Source organism: Procambarus clarkii, chromosome 28, assembly GCF_040958095.1.
Source record: "Procambarus clarkii isolate CNS0578487 chromosome 28, FALCON_Pclarkii_2.0, whole genome shotgun sequence".
NCBI lineage: Eukaryota > Metazoa > Arthropoda > Malacostraca > Decapoda > Cambaridae > Procambarus > Procambarus clarkii.
Window position 1 is genome coordinate 3,473,777 of NC_091177.1, and position 24,531 is coordinate 3,498,307.

Here is a 24,531-nt window from a genome sequence, read left to right on the forward strand (position 1 = left end):
TTTGTGGCAGCTTGCGGTACGGTAGAACTCTCAAATAGTGAGTGCTCCCTCCATCAGCTAGGCTGACCGCTATATATACCCCATCAAGCCCCATTTTAACTCTAAATTTCATAATGAAACGAAGTCAGAAATCTTTGGCCAGCATTGTGAAGGATGTGGAGACCATCATGGTGGACATAGAGGGCACGACGACTTCCATTAGCTTCGTGAAGGTGAGTTTAGTGGGATGCGAACCCCGGCGGACAACAGGTGCCGGGGGAGGAGGCGGAACACCCGGGCCCCCATGACGTAATCTCGCTCCAGTTACGGTTTTTGGGGGAGATTCTCCAGCCGGAGGGTCGTGCCCCGTGGTGAGGGGCACGTGCCCGACCCGGGGGCACGTGCCCCGACCCGGGGGTGTTGTATGGGTCGGGCATTACAAGTGTGTGTGTCCATCATATAGGAGGGTGACGTCATGATGGTGATAGACCCGGATACACTGACCCAGTGTATGTGTATATGATCATGTCTCCTGCTCGCTCACTCACGCCTTACTCACCATCACCACTCACTCCTCACTCACCACCACCACCACATATTCCTCATTCACCACTTACTCATCACTAACCACCACACATTCATCACTAACCATTCATCACTAACCACCACACACACTCATCACTAACCACCACACACACTCATCACTAACCACCACACACACTCATCACTAACCACCACCACACACTCATCACTAACCACCATTCATCACTAACCACCACACACTCATCACTCACCACCACACACTCATCACTAACCACCACCACACACACTCATCACTAACCACACACACTCATCACTAACAACCACACACACTCATCACTAACCACCACACACACTCATCACTAACCACCACACACACTCATCACTAACCACCACACACACTCATCACTAACCACCACACACACTCATCACTAACCACCACACACACTCATCACTAACCACCACACACACTCATCACTAACCACCACACACACTCATCACTAACCACCACACACACTCATCACTAACCACCACACACACTCATCACTAACCACCACACACACTCATCACTAACCACCACACACACTCATCACTAACCACCACACACACTCATCACTAACCACCACACACACTCATCACTAACCACCACACACACTCATCACTAACCACCACACACACTCATCACTAACCACCACACACACTCATCACTAACCACCACACACACTCATCACTAACCACCACACACTCATCACTAACCACCACATACTCATCACTAACCACCACACACTCATCACTAACCACCACACACTCATCACTAACCACCACACACTCATCACTAACCACCACCACACACACTCATCACTAACCACCACCACACACACTCATCACTAACCACCACCACACACATCACTAACCACCACACACTCATCACTAACCACCACACACTCATCACTAACCACCACACACTCATCACTAACCACCACACAGTGTATTCACATTTGAGTATCTACAATCAATAAGTCACAATAACCTGTCTGAAAATTAGACAACCTCAACTCTGAACATAAGGAAAGTTCCCACATTTGGGTCCAAGACAGACCGAAACTTTGGCAGTTCCTTAATTTTTCAGAGTCATGAGTTGTGTGTCTAATTATATTATCTAGTGGAAATAAAAATAGCCTGCTCATAGAAGGGAGCAGTAAGCAAGGAATACCGAAGGGGGAAATTACGAAGAGATGAGAAAATTCCTGATGGAAATACCATGGGGAAACAGAACTCGGAAGAAAGACTACAAAAACGCAATGGAGTACATCACACAGATGCCAGTATTGCCGGAACAACCCTGGACATCTTCAAGAGAAAACTGGACTGTTTTCTAAGAGAAGTTCCGGATCAGCCGGGCTGTGGTGGGTATGTGGGCCTGCTGCAGGCCGCTCCAAGCAACAGCCTGGTGGACCAAACTCTCACAAGTCGAGCCTGGCCTCGGGCCGGGCTTGGGGAGTAGAAGAACTCCCAGAACCCCATCAAGCAGGCAGACAATATTTTCCTGGTCCATAAGGAAAATAATCAATTGCAACTGAACCCATGGTTGAATTAGGATAGATGTTAAGAGGTAAAACAAAGTGCAAGAACATGGTTGACACAACAGAAATGATGTGATGACTTATATTTAATTTTGTAACTAGCTCATCAAGATTGTAACTTGCTTAGCTAAATGAATTGTGGGGTTCAGTCCCTGAGCCCATTATGTGCCTCTGTAACCCTTTCCACTACCGCCCACAAGATGGGTATGGGGTGCATAATAAATGAACTAAACTAACTAACACTACAGAAATAAGAGAACACAGGAGGAAGATACTGTAACAATAAAGAGGGACCGAGGGAGACTATTGCCCCCAGGGTATGGGACTGTGTAACACGTCTGAACAACCATCATGTTGGCAAAGTTTACCACCAGGTATGAGACGAGGTGTTCCAGTCACTGCCGCCTCGGCCGGAACAATATATAGGCCTATATCACTATTGAGATACACACTGCAAGGTGACAAGTTGCAAAGGCGGGCTCTGGGTCTCTGCCATCCAGTGTTGGGGGGATGGGGGTAGGTTCCTCTCTTGGAGAACAGCCATTCGCTGTAAGACCACGCCCAAGAGCACTGACCGGGGCATTGGTCATGTATGGGCAAGGTAGGCCTAGCTTTGTTCTGCCTGGCGATAGGTTCCAAGTGGTACCAAGGGCTGGAATTTTCAAGGAGCACAAGTCCGAGAGTAGAATTAGTAGTTAGTGCGAATTTGGTGTCAAGTAAATGAGGGAGTGTTTTCCTTACAGATAGCAGGTCTAGCAGCAGACCTGGGTTTACAACTGTGCGAGAGAATGGTGTTCTCTCAGCTAATCATGGCTGCTGTGCTGAGTAATGCTGTGCATTCAGCCTGTGTAATCGCCTGTATTCAAGGTCACAAGTACAACTCAGAGTGGCATCATGTCACCAGTGGAGTCCCAGAGGGTTCAGTACTAGGGCCTATCCTGTTTCTCATATACGTAAATGATTTTCCAGAGGGAATAGAATCATTCCTCTCAATTTTTGCTGATGTTAAAATTATGAGAAGGATTAAGACAGAGGAAGACATCAAATGACTACAAGACTACCTGGAGTGATCCAACAAATGGTTACTACAATCTAACTCAAGCAAGTGTAATGAAAATAGTTGAATGGAGCAGGAAGACTGCATGATCAATCCCTAACCCAGTCACGGAGGGAGACTGCATGATTCTAGCAGTAACAGTCACGGCTGAAAACGGCTAGGTATAACTGTGAAGAGAATGATTGGCCTACATAGCAGCCCACACCTTTACACGGAAGACGGAAATGCCACTCTGAGCTCTCTGACCTTCACGTCTTTCGATCTATATTGTATATTGATTCAATCCTCAGTGTTACCTGCTTTATTATTGTTAATATTTAATGTAGTGCTGCAACCTTAAGTTTATTATTATGTCTCGCTACGTGAACCTGTTTATAATTTATACTAAGAAACTGCTTTATGCACGGTTCCTATGTTTGTGTTTGTCCGTTTTTTTGTTTTATTATTTAGTTTATTTTCTTCCACGGACGCGGCTTTTCATTTACTTTACTAACCAGCATAATCACATTTTCTTCTGTCCTGTATAGACAGGATTAGAGGTCTGTTCTCGATATATTGTGCTGTGGAGCACTCGCCTACAGAAGATATAAAAGGCACACTTTCGGTCTCCGACATATTTGGGCAATTAAATAATTGATTCACCTCGTCGTGTACCGTGTTTGGTAGGTGCAGGCGAGTTGATAGCTCATACGTGTTGAAGCTCATCCTGTATCATGGTGTTCCATCACCATCTGAACATGACGCTTGAGGTAGGCGTATGTTGACGCTGAAGTGTTGCGCTCCATTCCAAGATGGCGGGAACATTAATATGGCAGTGTTGGTCGAGTGTGAGGATGAAGGGGCCACACTGTGATCTCTCGCACACTACGTATACCCCGGACATTTACTCCTATACAATTTATTATGTATAACAACTACCATGAGAACGCATCATGTAAACCCAAAACTGCATTGAAGTGAAAACCTCGGGTTGGTTTGTATGTGATCGGCAGCCCGTCCTCCGTGATCGCCATGCCCGTGGGCTGGCGTTGGGGGGCGTCGACCTCCTGCTGGCGGCGGGGTGCCCTGGCGTTATCATCTCTCCTAGTTCATTCACACATCTCAGGCCACCATTGAGACTTACCCACTTAGACTTCCCTCGTCTTCGTCAATTTGTAGGCTGGCAACTTTCTGACGTGTATTGCATTGCAATGTGGTCATATCTGAGGCTACATTTGTTGTTCACGGTCCATTCATGCTTTGGAAGTCGTGTTCATGTCCTACTAGGCCAGTGTTTATGAGGGTCTCGGGTGTAAATGTGATTGGAAATATCTTAGTGGAAGCGAGTTCGGAGCAGGATTGTGTCTGCCTCATACCTTCTTGGAGCGTATATTCATACACAGGTATACATGGGGACAGGGGAAGTAGGTGAAATGGAAGAGTTTGATTATATGTATTAATAGATGATGTGAAAGTAGTGTGACAAGTGCGAGGGGTCGTGAGAGAGGATGGTGTGTGTGTGTTGAAGAAGGCGGTGTTCGGAAAGAGGATGTCACGTCTCCACAAGAGGCTGTACAAGAAATGATATAGTGTCGAGAAAATGAACTACAGTACTGTACAAACATCAGACGATAGAAAGTGATACGACACTAAATATGTGAGTGGAATGAGACGAAGGTGAGGCAGCCGTGTGGGGGTTGTAAGGTGGAAAGTGAAGGTAAGTGAGGCGTTGCTGACTGACACTGTCAAGGAGGCTCTTGAGGGATGTGATTGATTGATTGATGAAGATTAAGCCACCCAAAAGGTGGCACGGGCATGAATAGCCCGTAAGTGGTGGCCCATTTGAGCCATTACCAGTATCAAGAGCTGATACTGGAGATCTGTGGAGGTGCGACTGCACCCTGCCTGACAGGGAGATGTCTCCCGTGAGGGATGTGATGCATGGACAATGTTGATAAAGGAAGATGTGCCGAGTAATGCGAGAAGAATAGTGAAATATAACAATTGTCAATTGTTTGTAAGGGAATTGAATTGGGATAAAACAAAAAGATAGAGGATGAGAAAGTTGAGAGAGAGCTTCGTGATCAATAAGGTATATTTAACATAAACGTTTAGATACAGTAGTAGTGAGAACAAAGGAAGTTACCCAGTGAAGGATGCTGGAGAAGTGTTGAGAGAGGCGTGTGATGCTACCAACACCACCAGTCAATATTTGATGAGCATATCTGTACAAATGTTGAAGAAATACTCACATGCTTTCAAATGGAGTGAGTTGGTGGTAGAAACATGGGTGCAACACACGAGGAGAGGGAGTCAGTATATTTGTAAAACTGCGAATAGAGTATAGAGAAGAAGGACCCCCCTGGTATAGATGAACTTACTGCAGGTACAGTGAGGCACACGAGTGAGGTGATAGTGGACATGTTATATGGGCATCTTCAAGAGAAAACTAGATCATTTCCCCCAAGGAGTGCCGTGGTGGGTATGTGGGCCTGCGGGCCGCGCCAAGCAACAGCCTGGTGGACCAAACTCTCACAAGTCAAGCCTGGCCTCGGGCCGGGCTTGGGGAGTAGAAGAACTTTCAGAACCCCATCAAACAAGTATGCATGTTCCTGTGTCACAAGGTCGAGGTCCTCAGCACTGGGTAAAGGTCATATAGTCTATATATATAAGAGAAAGGGAAGCAATATGTGAAGCTTAGGGGGGATTAGTTTACTTAACATGGGATGAAAAGTACAAATTGAGAGAGCTAACAAAGTAGAATAGGGGGAGGAAGAGGGTGGATTTAAGACGGGAGGATAAATTGCGGCCATTGACAGGTGTATGCAGATAATGTGGTGTCCTCGGGCCAGAGTGATGAGCAGTGGCTCAAGATTGTCACTCAAGTTGAGAGTGAGTGCAATAGAAAAAAAGTTGAAGTAAAGAAAGAAGTCAGTAAAGACAAAATTAGATTATGGTGTTTGAAGGAAGGGAACGTGATGTGGATTTTGTAGATCTTCATAGAATGACAAGACAGCGACTCTGAACTTTAGGGGTTAATAGTTAGTGAAGAGATACAGCAATGATTGAATACGTTTATGTACTTAGGGGCCAGTGTTAAAGATGTGTGGAAGATGAAACAAGAGATGATAATGAGTGGAAGAGTGATAGAGGTGAATAGTATAATGAAGGGAATAAAATAATGTTAGAAAGCCACAGCAACTACAATGGTTAAAAAAGCAGTTGAGGAATGGGATACCCTAGTGGACACTGTGCATCTATATCCACCACCAAGATAATGTTATTAAAACAAGACTAAAACCAGCGCACTAAAACAGAAGCGAAAAAGAAACGGGGAGGGAGGAAGAAACCCCACCTCCATATAAAACTTTAACCCAAATATCACAGTAACAAGATTATCGCGAATAACCGAACTCAATTACGGGCTCACCATAGCCCGTGCTACATGGACATTTAATTCTGAGTAGCTAAATCTGTAACAACAACAACAACATGTTAGAATAGGTATTAAGAAGGGCCAGAATGGCAAGTGTAACTCGCCCAATTCAACGTGTCTCCTTATTATGCACCCCATACCCATCCCGTGGGCGGTGGTGGAAAGGGTTATAATTGAGTGAAAATTATTTTATCTTTAGAAAAAGGTATTTATTTATTGATATACAAGATATATACATCAATATGAACATTGGGTTTATAAGAGTATATAGCATTGGTGTTTTTACATTAATGTAAAGTCACTAGTAAAGTTGGTGTAAGTAGGCCTATATAATTGGTATAACAATGAGGAAGTATTGATGAAGTGTAGCACATAAGTAGTTAGTAAACAGTTGATTGACAGTTGAGAGGCGGGCCGAAAGAGCAAAGCTCAACCCCCGCAAACACAACTAGGTGAATACTAGAAATACTAAAATACTAGGTGAATACTAAAATACTAGGTGAATACCGAGGTTGTACCTGTCAGTACAATGCCTGACAACTGCTTAATGTGAATGGTGTATAATAGTGAGACCATATAGCAGGGGGCACGGCACCCCTATCTTGGAAGGGGAGGAAGAATGAAACAATACAAGACAGTAAGGGACAGGGAGAGACTGAAGGGTGAAAGGAGTGTGGGGGGTGATAAGTCTCCTGGAGAAACTTGGTCAGCGTCACCCCTGTTATCTTCCACGGGCTCACCATAGCCCGTGCTACATGGACACTACGTTCTGAGTAGCTAAATCTAAAGAACACCAACAGCTACCCCTGACGGGAGGGAGGGAGGGCGGCCCCAGCTAGACTACAGATACATATCAACCTAAGGCTGGGTCAGGTCTCCTGAGAAGAACACCATTATCGCAGCACAATGGTAATTGTTCCCCTCTTAACCTTGTACATGAGCCAGATACCTCTTATGGTTGACGTGGTTCATCACCGACCACTACCAACACTTGCATCAGTACAGCAACAACCAGGGGGAGGGGGGGGACTTGTCGCACTACTCACCACTATTAGTAGTGGTATTACTAGTGGAGGTTTTTTTCATCTTTGTCTTAGTGTTGGCTGAATGGAGTGAGTGAGTGAGTGCGTAATATTCGGCCGGATACGCCCAGTAGTAGAGCACCGGAAGCTGAGCATTAAGTGTTCAGTAACTCAGTAAACAGCTGCTGTTGTGCACAGGCTGCCTGCTCCTCTCCCCCCTCCCTCCCTGCCCCAGACAAAGTCCCCCCAATCACCCCCACACACCCCACTATCACCCCCCACCTCTCCCCCGAGCCACAGGTGTACCACGCCTGCCGGCCACCCAGTACTTCACACTCGTCACGGGTAACCTGTCTTTACGGGCTATTCATGCCCGCGCCACCTTTTGGGTTGGCTTAATCTTCATCAATAACCCGTCTGCAATATGGTATTTTCAGGCCACCAAGTTAGACAGGTTAAATATCCCAAAAAGGAATCCACAGGGAAATAGCAGTTCGGTTATATAGACTACGTCTGGGTTACAGATGCAACTGGGAGATTAGTGAACCCAGACAGAGTGCATCTTCTGCCAAATCACAGAAAAGCCACTACTTCACTATCTCCTGGAATGTGAAGCAACCAACGACCTTAGAAGAGCTTTAAGAGTCCCTGAATCTTGCAGTAACCAGCCTGAAGCCATCAACACTGCCTCTCTTCTGGTCAAAAAAGGTGTCCAGCAGCTGGAGACCCTCATAAACACTATCAAGCACTATCCTCCGCCACGATAAGCAGCCATATAGTAATGACTGACGATTTAACTGTGAGCTCAACACACAGTATATCCTTTCACGACCAAAGGTCACATTCACTCTGAAAGAAAGCTACCACTATCGGGCTATTCATGCCCGTGCCACCGCTTGGGTGGCTTGTAGAAGATGAGCATGAAGATGTTCATCTTCATCAATCAATCAAATTACCGGCATTTAAGTCTAGGAAATGTTATTGTTACTTGTTTATTGTGTACTAGAACATTGTCAGCCCCCCCCCCCCTGTGCTTGTACTCACCTAGTTGTGCTTGCAGGGTAGAGCATCTGCTCTTAAGCCCCACCTTTCGACCCTTAAGTCAGTGCAGCATCTCTCTCTCTCAAGGAGGTTTCACCGAGTGTTATATATATATATATATATATATATATATATATATTATATATATTATATTATATATATATATATATATATATATATATATATATATATATATATATATATATATATATATATATATGAGTGAGTGAGTGTGGGTGTTGCAGGAGGTGCTGTTCCCGTATGTGCGGCGAGAGATCACCACCCACTTGCGCGACACTTGGGACACCCATCACACCCGCCATGACGTCGCTGCTCTTAAACAACAAGTAAGGATCCTACCATGTTTACTGCCTTCTCTTCCAGCCTGCCTGCCTGTCTGTCTGTCTGTCTGTCTGTCTGTCTGTGTCTGTCTGTCTGTGTCTGTCTGTCTGTGTCTGTCTGTCTGTGTCTGCCTGCCTCCCTGCCTGCCTGCTTGCCTGCCTGCTTCCCTGCCTCCCTGCCTCCCTGCCTCCCTGCCTCCCTGCCTGCCTGCCTCCCTGCCTCCCTGCCTGCCTGCCTCCCTGCCTCCCTGCCTGCCTGCTTCCCTGCCTCCCTGCCTGCCTGCTTCCCTGCCTCCCTGCCTCCCTGCTTCCCTGCCTCCCTGCCTGCCTGCTTCCCTGCCTGCCTGCCTGCCTGCCTGCTTCCCTGCCTGCCTGCCTGCCTGCTTCCCTGCCTGCCTGCCTCCCTGCTTCCCTGCCTGCCTGCCTCCCTGCTTCCCTGCCTGCCTGCCTCCCTGCTTCCCTGCCTCCCTGCTTCCCTGTCTGCCTGCCTGCCTGCTTCTCTGCCTGCCTGCCTGCTTGCCTGCCTGCCTGCCTGCCTGTCTCCCTGCCCGCCTGCCACGGCCATGACATTCTCTGGTGCATGAATACTGCATTATCTTCTCTCTCAGTCTCCCCTTTCTTCCTCCTTCTCATGCCACCCTCCTCCTTTTCTTCTTCTGTATCTCCTCCTCCTCACAGTCTCGGTCTCCTGCAGTCGTCAAGGCCACCAGCAGTGTGCCCCGGGGGTTGTTCCCTTGGCAATCATCTTGGCCAAAATCATTCTCTCCTCTACCGATAATAAGAGCCGTGTGTGTGTGTACTCACCCAGTCATGCTTGTGGGGGTCGAGCTTCGGCTCTTTGGTCCCAGTTTCTCAATCGTTAATCAACACTCGTAAGATTCCTGAGCCTATTGGGCTCTATCATATCTACATTTGAAACTATGTATGGAGACCGGCTCTATCGCATCAGTGTCTAATATATTCCACTTAACTACTCTAAAAAGAACTTTTTTCAGTGTTAGTGTCTCTATGGCTGTTTTGGGTACTCAGTTGCTACCCGTGTCCCCAATATGCGTGTACCACCTGTGTTAAATAAACCGTGTTTACCTACTCAATCAATTCCACTGAGAATCGTGTATATGGTGATCATGGTTCCCCTAACTCTTCTCTCAGCGACGTGAAGATCTCTTGAAATCTCTTATTGGGTTCCTCACACACTTCTTTGTCATTCTCTGTGTACATGTCCTCACCCGTTCTCGGTTTCATCGTCATAGGCTCACCTGATATCCCATCATCATAGGCTCACCTGATATCCCAGCATCATAGGCTCACCTGATATCCCAGCATCATAGGATCACCTAATATCCCAGCATCATAGGATCACCTGATATCCCAGCATCATAGGCTCACCTGATATCCCAGCATCATAGGTATACCTGATAGCCTACATAAACCTATGCAGACTGGGATTCAACAAGTCAATGACGAGTTTACCGAGTATGTTTGAGCAGTGTTCGTATGCTGACTGAGACTCGGACTTCAGATGAGTATCTGAAGGTGGATGGTTGGCGGGAAGCCAGTCATCTTTAAGTTTCGGACGTCGACCGGCCACCCAGCTCGTGCAATTTGTAAACACGCTGCTGCCAGCTTGGAGCCGTTATTCCCTCCATATAGTTGTCATTTATTTATTTATAACATTTTATGTTCTTGTAAAGTGTGAATGATGATCTCATATAAGGTATATTGTGTTGTAAAGCTTATGCATTTCACGAGTGTAGTTTAATAAGGCAAATTACACAATAATATGGTGTCTGGAACTCCCCATAATCTACTGATATCTAGATTTTTATCCATGATAATTATCATATCATTTTGTATTATGTGTGAATGGCTCCAGAGATAAAAGTGGAATAGTTTGGGCTATGGTCTAGACACTAGACTAAACAGAGAGGCTGGAGGCATTAAACAGGCCCAAACTGGAAGAGGGGAGGAAAGAGGAGACATGATCACTACGTTCAAAATTGTCAAAATAGACAAGGGATGCGTTTTTGAAACCTGTAACTTCAAGAATAAGAGGACATAGATAGCTAAGGAAACAAAGGTGCCGGAAAAAAACATTGGAACGTTCGCTTTTGTGAACAGAGTTGTCGAATGTTACAAAATTTAAAGTGAGAAGGCGGTGGATTCCAAAATTTTTAGCAAGATTTAGTTTAGTTCCTTTCAGACCAACTATTCTATCAAGAAGGGGTTCAAGAACGACCACTAGGATAGTCTCTAAGCTAAGTAACTTACATATGCGGTGAGTTAGTCTCAATTTGAATTTCCTATCCTGCACACCGCACCCAATCCAATGGGGGGGGGGGGGAATCTATAGGAATCTGCTTCAAAATGTTTTATATATATATATATATATATATATATATATATATATATATATATATATTATTATATATTATATATATATATATAATATTATATTATATTATATTATATTATATATTATATATATATATATATATATATATATATATATATATATATATATATATATATATATATATATATATATATATATATATATATATATATATATATATGACAAAGATTACAAGGCAGGCGGGGACACAGCTCCCGTAGCTCTCATCCTATAACAGCACTTGAACAATTACATAGTCTCCTTCCTATTGGCTATCAATTAAATGACTAGACATAAACTGTCGACTGTGTTGTGAGTGATGTAGACACGATGGTTTACACATTATGTTCATGGTCACTTCCTGTTTTGATTTAGCGTGTGACGGATGTTTGGACGGCGACCAGCCTATTGTCACGACACACTGATGCCTCTGTCCACCCGGGTGTAGCGGCCCCACACACACACAGCAGTGTACCAAGAATGTTATCGGTTATCTTAGACCAGTTGCTCAACTCTCAAGATTATATCGCAGAAGTTAATCTATTGGAATATTTTATCTTTGGGAATTACAAAAAAAATTCTAGCATATTTTTTTTTGTCTCTAAAGTTATGAAATATATTTTATGTTGAGGAAACTTTTCAAACCTTAGGTGTTAGTACTTGATTCTTCTGAAGCTGTTTCTTATAGGTTGCTATCAGTAACTCTCTTAACTCAGTGCCGCAGGTGGCACCGCCTGTCTCAGTGCCGCAGGTGGCACCACCTGTCTCAGTGCCACAGGTGGCACCTGGTAAGGAGAGGGAGAGAGGTTAATACATGATGGAAGTGAGGACAGTGGTCCGGGAGGTGGTGGTGGTGCCACCTCCGGTGGTGTAGCAGGTAACCGGGTTTCTTAAGGAGGTGAGCAGTTGTACTCACCTAGTTGTGCTTACGGGGGTTGAGCTCTGGCTCTTTGGTCTTGCTTCTCAACTGTCAATCAACTGGTGTACAGGTTCCTGACCCTATGAGGCTCTATCTACTCTTGAAACTGTGTATAGAGTCAGCCTCCACCACATCACTTCCTAATGCATTCCATTTGTTAACCACTCTGACACTGAAAAAGTTCTTTCTAATGTCTCTATTGCTCATTTGGGCACTTAGTTTCCACCTGTGTCCCCTAGTGGGCGTTCCCCTTGTGTTAAACTGTCTTTATCTACCCTATCAATTCCTCTGAGAATTTTGTATGTGGCGATCATGCCCCCCCTAACTCTTCTGTCTTCCAGCTAAGTGAGATTTAATTCCCGTAGTCTCTCCTCGTAGCTCATACCTCTCAGCTCGGGTACTAGTCTGGTGACAAACCTTTGAACCTTCTCCAGTTTAGTCTTACGCTTGACCGAGATATGGACTCCAGCATGGAGTCCATATCTCACATACTCCAGGATTGGTCTGACATGTGTGTTATACAAGGTTCTGAATAACTCCTTATACAAGTATCTAAAGGCCGTTCTTATGTTGGCCAACCTGGCATATGCCGCTGATGTTATCCTTTTGATATGAGCTTCAGGGGACAGGTCTGGCGTGATATCAACCCCCAGGTCTTTCTCTCTCTCTGATTCTTGCAGAATTCCATCTTCCAAATTGTACGTTGTATCTGGCCTCGTGTTCCTACGGTTGTGTTGGGGTAATGATGCCACTGTGTGTGAAGGTGCGTGTAAGCGGCCTGGCCTCACACCACAGCTGGCCAGGCCTCGCACACACCCTTCATATCATCACCATACATATAGTGACACATAGTGACCAGTATAACTAGGTAAACAAGAGTATTGTGACTAGTAACACTGAGGTGAGGACACGTCCACAGGTGAGGGAGGACGTAAGTGCCGGAGTGGAGGGAGTAGAGCCTCTTCCCTCGGAGGACGACCACCACGCCCTCGTCTCCGCCCTCGCCGCCTGCGTCTTGGCCATGATGGACGCCGACAGGAAGGTGGCCGCCCTCAAGACTCTCCAGGGCCACATGTGGCACAGAGCCTACCACACCGGCGCCATTACTGCCCAGTCAGTTGAATAATTGTCATATCAGTGTTGGGCTCCTGGGTTATCCCTCGCTATAACTGTATAATGTATATACCCGCGCTCCCTGCGGAGGCGACGACTCCTGCCGCTCCCGCCCCGGGGCGCCACCTGCACCCTTTGCGCCCACCTGCGCCACTCCAAGTCCGTTTCAACTGCTTCTTAAATGGCTTACAGTCCTCTTCAAATAACTTAATTTTCTCCTCTTACATCTCATATAACTTGTGCGTTTATGCAAGCAATCCCCGACCGTCCAAGTGGTTGGGCACTATTCCTTTCCCCCCGTCCCATCCCAAACCCTTATCCTGACCCCTTCCCAGTGCTATATAGTCGTAATGGCTTGACGCTTTTCCCTCATAGTTTCTTTCTTTTCCTTCCACCCTTACATTTCTACTCAGCTTATATTCAAAGCTATGATTACGAATCTTGGTTGGTTGTTTAAGATTCAGCTACTGGGAACAAAACGTTCCAAATAGCACGGGCTATGGTGAGCCCGTCATACGAATCTTGGGATGTTGAGAGTATATATATGTCTTGGGAGGTGTTGAGGAGACCACGGGAGACATCTCCCGTCACGCAGGGTGCAGTCGCACCTCCACAGATCTCCAGTATCATCTCTTGATACTGGTAATGGCTCAAAAGGGCCACCACTTACGGGCTATTCATGCCCGTGCCACCTTTTGGGTGGCTTAATCTTCATCAATCAATCTTGAGGAGACCCAGGAGTGAGGTGCCCGTTCTTGTCTCTCATGGTGAGTCCTCGTGCTGGATATATTCACACTTCACAGGTAGTGGAGTTGGAAGAGGAGAGGGTCCAGACCGCCAGAGATTACAGACTCACCCAATACTCACATCCTGTGAGCGGCGGCGGGAAGGTTACACACAGACACCCCTATAACCATCCTGTGATGAGTATGAGGTGCCCATTACAAGGCTGAATATTGCAATTTCCCAAGGTCATAGGAGACGTCTCCAGGGGGTATGTTTGGTTCTGCAGTCGGGGGTAAGAGTGGTTATTGTTCCCAAGTCTAAGACACTTCAAGTAAGGAGCGCCTAGACAATTAGATCATAGACCAATTGCCAACAACTGTGGCCTAAAGAGTTTACCTGTTTACTCAATAATTTCTTTAGTTTCCAGACATAAATATAGATGACAGTTCCAGAACAGGAGACCTGTAACCAGAGCCTCACATAGCAGCAACACCTGAAATTGTTGGTTTTTATTCCTTAAATCAATATCTTGTTATGTTGTTTGTTACTTGTAAGACATTGATGTTAGGCGTATTATCTTATCTCTCCGTGTTATCTGCCTGTAGTCAGCGAGTCTGGGCCCGTCTCATGATGGTTATTACCTCATAGGAGGCCTCCCATGGGAGGCCTCACATGAGTACAATTGGCAAAGGGGGAGATACCCCCCTTCTGCCCCTACCCAGGGGAGCAAGGTAGGAGGTAGGGAGGGATATCTCCCTTCCAGACTCTCCAGCATGCATTCGTGTGTGCTGGTCCTCATGACTGATGCCGCCTCCTCCTCCTCCTCCCTGGTCATAACCTGTACGTGTGGTGCCGGCAGTGTGTACGAGGACGTGGTGGGGGCCCTGCAGGAGTGGAAGGAGTCCGGCAAGCGCCTCGTCGTCTACTCCTCCGGTAGCGTGCAAGCCCAGAAGCTGCTCTTCACTCACTCCTGCCACGGAGACCTTCTCCATGTGAGTCTGGGGAAAGAGGGAGGGAGGGGGGGAAGGGGAAGAGCGAGGGGTTGAATCATTGATTGGTAAATAAGTTAACTGACACGGTTGGCGGGACATTGACACGGATGGCATGACTATGACACGAATGGCAGGGACAATGACACAGGATTACATGACAATGAGGTGTTGGAGATTTCACCTTGTGCTGTAAGGATCCAAATCCCAGCGGTCAACTGCACAGAAAAACACTAGAAACCGTAGAGCTGCCCGACAGCTTGAAGACAGCCACCATAATACTGATATACATTCACAAAAAAATGAGAGTGGGCGGGGGGGGGGCTGTAGACTACAAGGCTAATATGCCTAACGTAAAATCTGTATAAAGTCATGGAGCTAATACACAGAAAATTAGTGCAGAAACTGGGGGGGGGGAAGGGTCTGTCGGCCGAGCGGACAGCACGCTGGACTTGTGATCCTGTGGTCCAGGGTTCGATCCCGGGCGCCGGCGAGAAACAATGGGCAGAGTTTCTTTCACCCTATGCCCCTGTTACCTAGCAGTAAAATAGGTACCTGGGTGTTAGTCAGCTGTCACGGGCTGCTTCCTGGGGGTGGAGGCCTGGTTGAGGACCGGGCCGCGGGGATACCTAAAGCCCAGAAATCATCTCAAGATAACCTCAAGAAGGGACTGTCGGGGCACCAAAGCACTGGTTCAGTACAGTCGGGTCTTGCCTCACAAACTTATTACAATTACATAAAGGGTCAATGAAGATCAGTCAGGCCATAGAAGTAATTATCAAAAGAAGGCACCGAGCCGAAAGGACATAGAAGTGTGGACAGAGTACACCATTATAGTTCTCTAAAAGGTCTTTAACACATTAATTGACAATATGAACAGACCGGAATGTGAGGGAGGACACGCTTGGAGATAAGAGAGAGAGAGCCGCGTCATGGTCAGGGGGATATGATGAGGGTGGGGATAGGGGCTACCAGCAAGGGAGACATCTCCCGTCACGCAGGGTGCAGTCGCACCTCCACAGATCTCCAGTATCAGCTCTTGATACTGGTAATGGCTCAAAAGGGCCACCACTTACGGGCTATTCATGCAAGTGCCACCTTTTGGGTGGCTTAATCTTCATTGAATCGGGGCTACCAGGGTCCCCATTGCTCTCTTCCCGAGAAACATTCTATTCTTGGCTGATGTGAGTCTTGTACCAAGAGTAACACTACTTGCTTATGTTAATGTTTGTGGCTAATGAGCAGCATAAGAAGAGAGGATGGCTACAAGAGACGGCCTACAAGACGTTACCAAGCAACAGGAATGGTCCGACAATTGGCTACTGGAGTTCAGTCTCAGCTAATGTAGGGATTAGCAGGGTTAATAATCATGGCTCTGGCAGATATGAGGCCGGAGACGAGATACCACCTTGGGAGTAAGGAGGGAAGGTACCTTCTTGAGGTTATCTTGAGATGATTTCGGGGCTTATAGCGTCACCGCGGCCCGGTCCTCGACCAGGCCTCCTTTTTTGTTATACACTTCCCCAGGAAGCAGCCCGTAGCAGCTGTCTAACTCCCAGGTACCTATTTACTGCTAGGTAACAATCACATCAGGGTGAAAGAAACATTTTGCCCATTTGTCTATCTATCTTCAGGTTATCTTGAGATGATTTCGGGGCTTTTAGTGTCCCCGCGGCCCGGTCCTCGACCAGGCCTCCACCCCCAGGAAGCAGCCCGTGACAGCTGACTAACACCCAGGTATTTTACTGCGTAACAGGGGTATAGGGTGAAAGAAACTCTGCCCATTGTTTCTCGCCAGGCGCCTGGGATCGAACCCAGGACTACAGGATCACAAGTCCAGCGTGCTGTCCGCTCGGCAAACCGGCTCCCCTTCCCCAAGTCTCACAGACGCCTGAGAATAGACATTACCTGGGACCTACTCTCGAGGTGTATATATTAACCAGGTATCACAATGTTCTAAAACAACTGTGAACAGCCAACACCACGATCACTGAGAACAGTCAACACCACGATCACTGAGAACAGTCAACACCACGATCACTGAGAACAGTCAACACCACGAGCACTGAGAACAGTCAACACCACGATCACTGAGAACAGTCAACACCACGATCACTGAGAACAGTCAACACCACGATCACTGAGAACAGTCAACACCACGATCACTGAGAACAGTCAACACCACGATCACTGAGAACAGTCAACACCACGATCACTGAGAACAGTCAACACCACGATCACTGAGAACAGTCAACACCACGAGCACTGAGAACAGTCAACACCACGAGCACTGAGAACAGTCAACACCACGATCACTGAGAACAGTCAACACCACGAGCACTGAGAACAGTCAACACCACGAGCACTGAGAACAGTCAACACCACGAGCACTGAGAACAGTCAACACCACGATCACTGAGAACAGTCAACACCACGATCACTGAGAACAGTCAACACCACGATCACTGAGAACAGTCAACACCACGATCACTGAGAACAGTCAACACCACGATCACTGAGAACAGTCAACACCACGATCACTGAGAACAGTCAACACCACGATCACTGAGAACAGTCAACACCACGAGCACTGAGAACAGTCAACACCACGAGCACTGAGAACAGTCAACACCACGATCACTGAGAACAGTCAACACCACGATCACTGAGAACAGTCAACACCACGATCACTGAGAACAGTCAACACCACGATCACTGAGAACAGTCAACACCACGATCACTGAGAACAGTCAACACCACGATCACTGAGAACAGTCAACACCACGATCACTGAGAACAGCCAACACCACGAGCACTGAGAACAGCCAACACCACGAGCACTGAGAACAGCCAACACCACGATCACTGAGAACAGCCAACACCACGATCACTGAGAACAGTCAACACCACGAGCACTGAGAACAGTCAACACCACGATCACTGAGAACAGTCAACACCACGATCACTGAGAACAGTCAACACCACGATCACTGAGAACAGTCAACACCACGATCACTGAGAACAGTCAACACCACGAGCACTGAGAACAGTCAACACCACGATCACTGAGAACAGCCAACACCACGATCACTGAGAACAGCCAACACCACGAGCACTGAGAACAGTCAACACCACGATCACTGAGAACAGCCAACACCACGATCACTGAGAACAGTCAACACCACGAGCACTGAGAACAGTCAACACCACGATCACTGAGAACAGTCAACACCACGATCACTGAGAACAGTCAACACCACGAGCACTGAGAACAGTCAACACCACGATCACTGAGAACAGTCAACACCACGATCACTGAGAACAGTCAACACCACGAGCACTGAGAACAGTCAACACCACGAGCACTGAGAACAGTCAACACCACGAGCACTGAGAACAGTCAACACCACGATCACTGAGAACAGTCAACACCACGAGCACTGAGAACAGTCAACACCACGAGCACTGAGAACAGTCAACACCACGAGCACTGAGAACAGTCAACACCACGATCACTGAGAACAGTCAACACCACGATCACTGAGAACAGTCAACACCACGATCACTGAGAACAGTCAACACCACGATCACTGAGAACAGTCAACACCACGATCACTGAGAACAGTCAACACCACGATCACTGAGAACAGTCAACACCACGATCACTGAGAACAGTCAACACCACGAGCACTGAGAACAGTCAACACCACGAGCACTGAGAACAGTCAACACCACGAGCACTGAGAACAGTCAACACCACGATCACTGAGAACAGTCAACACCACGATCACTGAGAACAGTCAACACCACGATCACTGAGAACAGTCAACACCACGATCACTGAGAACAGTCAACACCACGAGCACTGAGAACAGTCAACACCACGATCACTGAGAACAGTCAACACCACGATCACTGAGAACAGTCAACACCACGATCACTGAGAACAGTCAACACCACGATCACTGAGAACAGTCAACACCACGAGCACTGAGAACAGTCAACACCACGATCACTGAGAACAGTCAACACCACGATCACTGAGAACAGTCAACACCACGATCACTGAGAACAGTCAACACCACGATCACTGAGAACAGTCAACACCACGATCACTGAGAACAGTCAACACCACGATCACTGAGAACAGTCAACACCACGATCACTGAGAACAGTCAACACCACGATCACTGAGAACAGTCAACACCACGATCACTGAGAACAGTCAACACCACGATCACTGAGAACAGTCAACACCACGAGCACTGAGAACAGTCAACACCACGAGCACTGAGAACAGTCAACACCACGAGCACTGAGAACAGTCAACACCACGATCACTGAGAACAGTCAACACCACGAGCACTGAGAACAGTCAACACCACGAGCACTGAGAACAGTCAACACCACGAGCACTGAGAACAGTCAACACCACGATCACTGAGAACAGTCAACACCACGATCACTGAGAACAGTCAACACCACGATCACTGAGAACAGTCAACACCACGATCACTGAGAACAGTCAACACCACGATCACTGAGAACAGTCAACACCACGATCACTGAGAACAGTCAACACCACGATCACTGAGAACAGTCAACACCACGAGCACTGAGAACAGTCAACACCACGATCACTGAGAACAGTCAACACCACGATCACTGAGAACAGTCAACACCACGAGCACTGAGAACAGTCAACACCACGATCACTGAGAACAGTCAACACCACGATCACTGAGAACAGTCAACACCACGATCACTGAGAACAGTCAACACCACGAGCACTGAGAACAGTCAACACCACGATCACTGAGAACAGTCAACACCACGATCACTGAGAACAGTCAACACCACGATCACTGAGAACAGTCAACACCACGATCACTGAGAACAGTCAACACCACGATCACTGAGAACAGTCAACACCACGATCACTGAGAACAGTCAACACCACGATCACTGAGAACAGTCAACACCACGATCACTGAGAACAGTCAACACCACGATCACTGAGAACAGTCAACACCACGATCACTGAGAACAGTCAACACCACGATCACTGAGAACAGTCAACACCACGATCACTGAGAACAGTCAACACCACGATCACTGAGAACAGTCAACACCACGATCACTGAGAACAGTCAACACCACGATCACTGAGAACAGTCAACACCACGATCACTGAGAACAGTCAACACCACGAGCACTGAGAACAGTCAACACCACGAGCACTGAGAACAGTCAACACCACGATCACTGAGAACAGTCAACACCACGAGCACTGAGAACAGTCAACACCACGATCACTGAGAACAGTCAACACCACGAGCACTGAGAACAGTCAACACCACGATCACTGAGAACAGTCAACACCACGATCACTGAGAACAGTCAACACCACGATCACTGAGAACAGTCAACACCACGATCACTGAGAACAGTCAACACCACGATCACTGAGAACAGTCAACACCACGATCACTGAGAACAGTCAACACCACGATCACTGAGAACAGTCAACACCACGATCACTGAGAACAGTCAACACCACGATCACTGAGAACAGTCAACACCACGATCACTGAGAACAGTCAACACCACGATCACTGAGAACAGTCAACACCACGAGCACTGAGAACAGTCAACACCACGAGCACTGAGAACAGTCAACACCACGATCACTGAGAACAGTCAACACCACGATCACTGAGAACAGTCAACACCACGATCACTGAGAACAGTCAACACCACGATCACTGAGAACAGTCAACACCACGATCACTGAGAACAGTCAACACCACGAGCACTGAGAACAGTCAACACCACGATCACTGAGAACAGTCAACACCACGATCACTGAGAACAGTCAACACCACGATCACTGAGAACAGTCAACACCACGATCACTGAGAACAGTCAACACCACGATCACTGAGAACAGTCAACACCACGATCACTGAGAACAGTCAACACCACGATCACTGAGAACAGTCAACACCACGAGCACTGAGAACAGTCAACACCACGAGCACTGAGAACAGTCAACACCACGAGCACTGAGAACAGTCAACACCACGATCACTGAGAACAGTCAACACCACGATCACTGAGAACAGTCAACACCACGATCACTGAGAACAGTCAACACCACGATCACTGAGAACAGTCAACACCACGAGCACTGAGAACAGTCAACACCACGAGCACTGAGAACAGTCAACACCACGATCACTGAGAACAGTCAACACCACGATCACTGAGAACAGTCAACACCACGATCACTGAGAACAGTCAACACCACGATCACTGAGAACAGTCAACACCACGATCACTGAGAACAGTCAACACCACGATCACTGAGAACAGTCAACACCACGATCACTGAGAACAGTCAACACCACGATCACTGAGAACAGTCAACACCACGATCACTGAGAACAGTCAACACCACGATCACTGAGAACAGTCAACACCACGATCACTGAGAACAGTCAACACCACGATCACTGAGAACAGTCAACACCACGATCACTGAGAACAGTCAACACCACGATCACTGATAACAGTCAACACCACGATCACTGAGAACAGTCAACACCACGATCACTGAGAACAGTCAACACCACGATCACTGAGAACAGTCAACACCACGATCACTGAGAACAGTCAACACCACGATCACTGAGAACAGTCAACACCACGAGCACTGAGAACAGTCAACACCACGATCACTGAGAACAGTCAACACCACGATCACTGAGAACAGTCAACACCACGATCACTGAGAACAGTCAACACCACGATCACTGAGAACAGTCAACACCACGATCACTGAGAACAGTCAACACCACGATCACTGAGAACAGTCAACACCACGATCACTGAGAACAGTCAACACCACGATCACTGAGAACAGTCAACACCACGATCACTGAGAACAGTCAACACCACGATCACTGAGAACAGTTAACACCACGATCACTGAGAACAGTCAACACCACGATCACTGAGAACAGTCAACACCACGATCACTGAGAACAGTCAACACCACGATCACTGAGAACAGTCAACACCACGATCACTGAGAACAGTCAACACCACGATCACTGGGTCAGTTCTCGTGTACTGCCTGCTGGGCTCCAGGCGCACTCATCCCGCAGCTGTAAGCACACCACATAAAAGGCTAGACTCCATCCCAGCTTCACGCCATCTACGGTAGTACACACACACGAGACATGATAATTATGTACAAAATACTCAGAGCCATCGACGAGGTTGACAGGGTACAGAATGACGTGGGGACCGACCAGGACAAGAGGAACATTGTAAACCACTTACGCAAATGGGACAATGCACACTATAAGTCATTATCATTATAAGAAAAGTGAATAAATGGAACACGTTAGGGAGGGGTAATGGAGGCAGACTCCATACCTGGACTCAACACCAAGTATGATACAACTCCAGGGTGAATGAAACAATTATACCAGCTGAACCAAGACTTAGAGGCGGGACCCAGGAACTAAGGGAGATAATTATCAGGAGAAAGTGCTAAGCCAGCACGACTATATAGGAGAAAAATCATGTTTAAGAAGAGGAAATATATTTGAGAGGACAAGGACATACTGTACAAGCCTTATACGAGTATTGACACAGTAGATCTAATTGAAATGTTCAAAATAGTGAACAGATGATGCGGATGGAACCTGGAGACATGTCAACAAATACAATGCTTTAGAGGGACAAGTAGTTGAACTAATTGATTAGTTTGAGAACGAGAGGCAAGAAACCCGGGATAGTCAGTAGGCACTGCATTACGACCAACAACTGGAAGATTATATCAGTTCAGTTCTAACTCCATTCTGCTCTCTCTTCCCTGTGGTGCTCCTCTGGTGGCCAGTTCTTCAGCGAGCACTTCGACACGACCGTCGGAGCCAAGGTGGAGGTGGAGAGCTACCGCAGGATCCTCCAGCACCTCGACTGCTCGCCGGAGAAAGTGCTCTTCATCACGGACCTGGCTAAAGGTGAGCCTCGCGTCCCGCCAGTGTTGGTATTGGAGTCTCCCGTGTGGCTGGGGGGTGGTGGTGGCGGCCATAGCCAGCCAGTGTTGGTATTGGAGTCTCCCGTGTGGCTGGGGGGTGGTGGTGGCGGCCATGGCCAGCCAGTGTTCGTATTGTAGTCTCCCATGTAGCAGGGGTGGTAGTGGCGGCCATGGCCACTCGTGTGGCCATGGGGTGCGTGTTGTGGAAGGTGTGACCCCTCCTCCTCCTGTCTCGCCTGCAGGCCCCTGCGTCACACTGCCACCGGAGATGGCCACACCTAGGTCACCTCGCCCAGCCTTCCCTGCCCCCACAACACCTAAGGTTCCCACAACCTGACAATAATGGTGCGTATTCTGTATGTTGCTAACAGAGGCGAGGGCAGCCCAGGGCGCGGGACTGCGGGTGGTGTTGTCGGTGAGGGAGGGCACGGCGCCCCTCACCCCGGAGGACCTGGCAGCCTTCCCGGTCATCCACTCCTTCGACGAGCTTCGTCGCCAGCAGCAGCCACACTCACCCGCCACCAAGCGTGCGAGGGACCACTAACATCACCAGTAGATGGCTCGTGGACACTTCCATCCTCACATCTCCCTCCCGCCTTTCTTCCCCCCCCCCCCCTCCTCTCTACCTACCTACCTCTCTCTCTCTCCCCCCCCTCTCTCCCTCCTTCCCTCCCTCTCCACAGTAGCCCGCAAAAACTGGTCAACAATAAAAATTGCCACGACTAAAAACCCGATTATAGAAAAAATTAAAATAAAAACAAAATTCCTAATATAGCGTTTAATTTTTTATAATAATGCCTTGTGAATATCTACGTGTTCAATTATATTTACCTGTTTTATCTACCTGTTTTATCTAAGTGTCCATCTACAGTACATGTTTGTCTACTTGTTAATCTCTCCAACCGTGACGTACAACAATAATACCAAAGTATATAAATGGACACGTGTGTGTGTGTGTGTGTGTGTGTGTGTGTGTGTGTGTGTGTGTGTGTGTGTGTGTGTGTGTGTGTGTGTGTGTGTGTCCAAGGTTGGAGGCCAGACACCTGGTCTTACTGCTCACCCAAATGTTGTCATTGGTTAACAAATCCACAAGGGCCGTGACGAGGGTTCGAACCTATGTTGTCATTGGTGTTGATCAGGTGGCCAAGATGGACGGGTCGGGACTGGCACCAGTGTGCCAGGGTCACACAGCCCTGGTTACCTCTTACGGACAATCTCGCTGTAGTATTATGACTTGACTCTGAATTATTATTATTATTAGACTTTCGGCGCTGTGGAGAAAGGGGGACCTGCTGCATGGGTAACAGCTTCTCCTCCGTATCAACCTACCCTGGCTTTGCGCCTCCAGACCGACAACTCCA

At 47.4% G+C, this 24,531-nt stretch overlaps 2 protein-coding genes across 5 annotated transcripts in view; one reads left to right on the top strand and one right to left on the bottom strand.

Annotated features, from left to right (window-relative positions):
* Positions 1-24,531, bottom strand: part of LOC123755007 (ribosome-binding protein 1) — a 96,468-nt gene that overhangs the window by 65,839 nt on the left and 6,098 nt on the right. The gene's annotated exons all lie outside the window — the stretch shown is intronic.
* Positions 47-23,940, top strand: Enoph (enolase-phosphatase E1). 3 transcript variants are annotated; one of them, XM_069332799.1, is made up of 6 exons: positions 47-212; positions 8,883-8,984; positions 13,212-13,405; positions 14,991-15,123; positions 23,030-23,153; positions 23,542-23,940. In XM_069332799.1, the coding sequence occupies exons 1-6, from the start codon at positions 114-116 to the stop codon at positions 23,712-23,714; spliced, it is 825 nt and encodes a 274-aa protein (XP_069188900.1). In that variant the 5' UTR covers positions 47-113; the 3' UTR covers positions 23,715-23,940. The 3 variants fall into 3 exon arrangements, with proteins under 3 accessions (XP_069188900.1, XP_069188902.1, XP_069188901.1); XM_069332800.1 differs by lacking the exon at positions 47-212 and adding an exon at positions 8,363-8,395; XM_069332801.1 differs by lacking the exon at positions 8,883-8,984.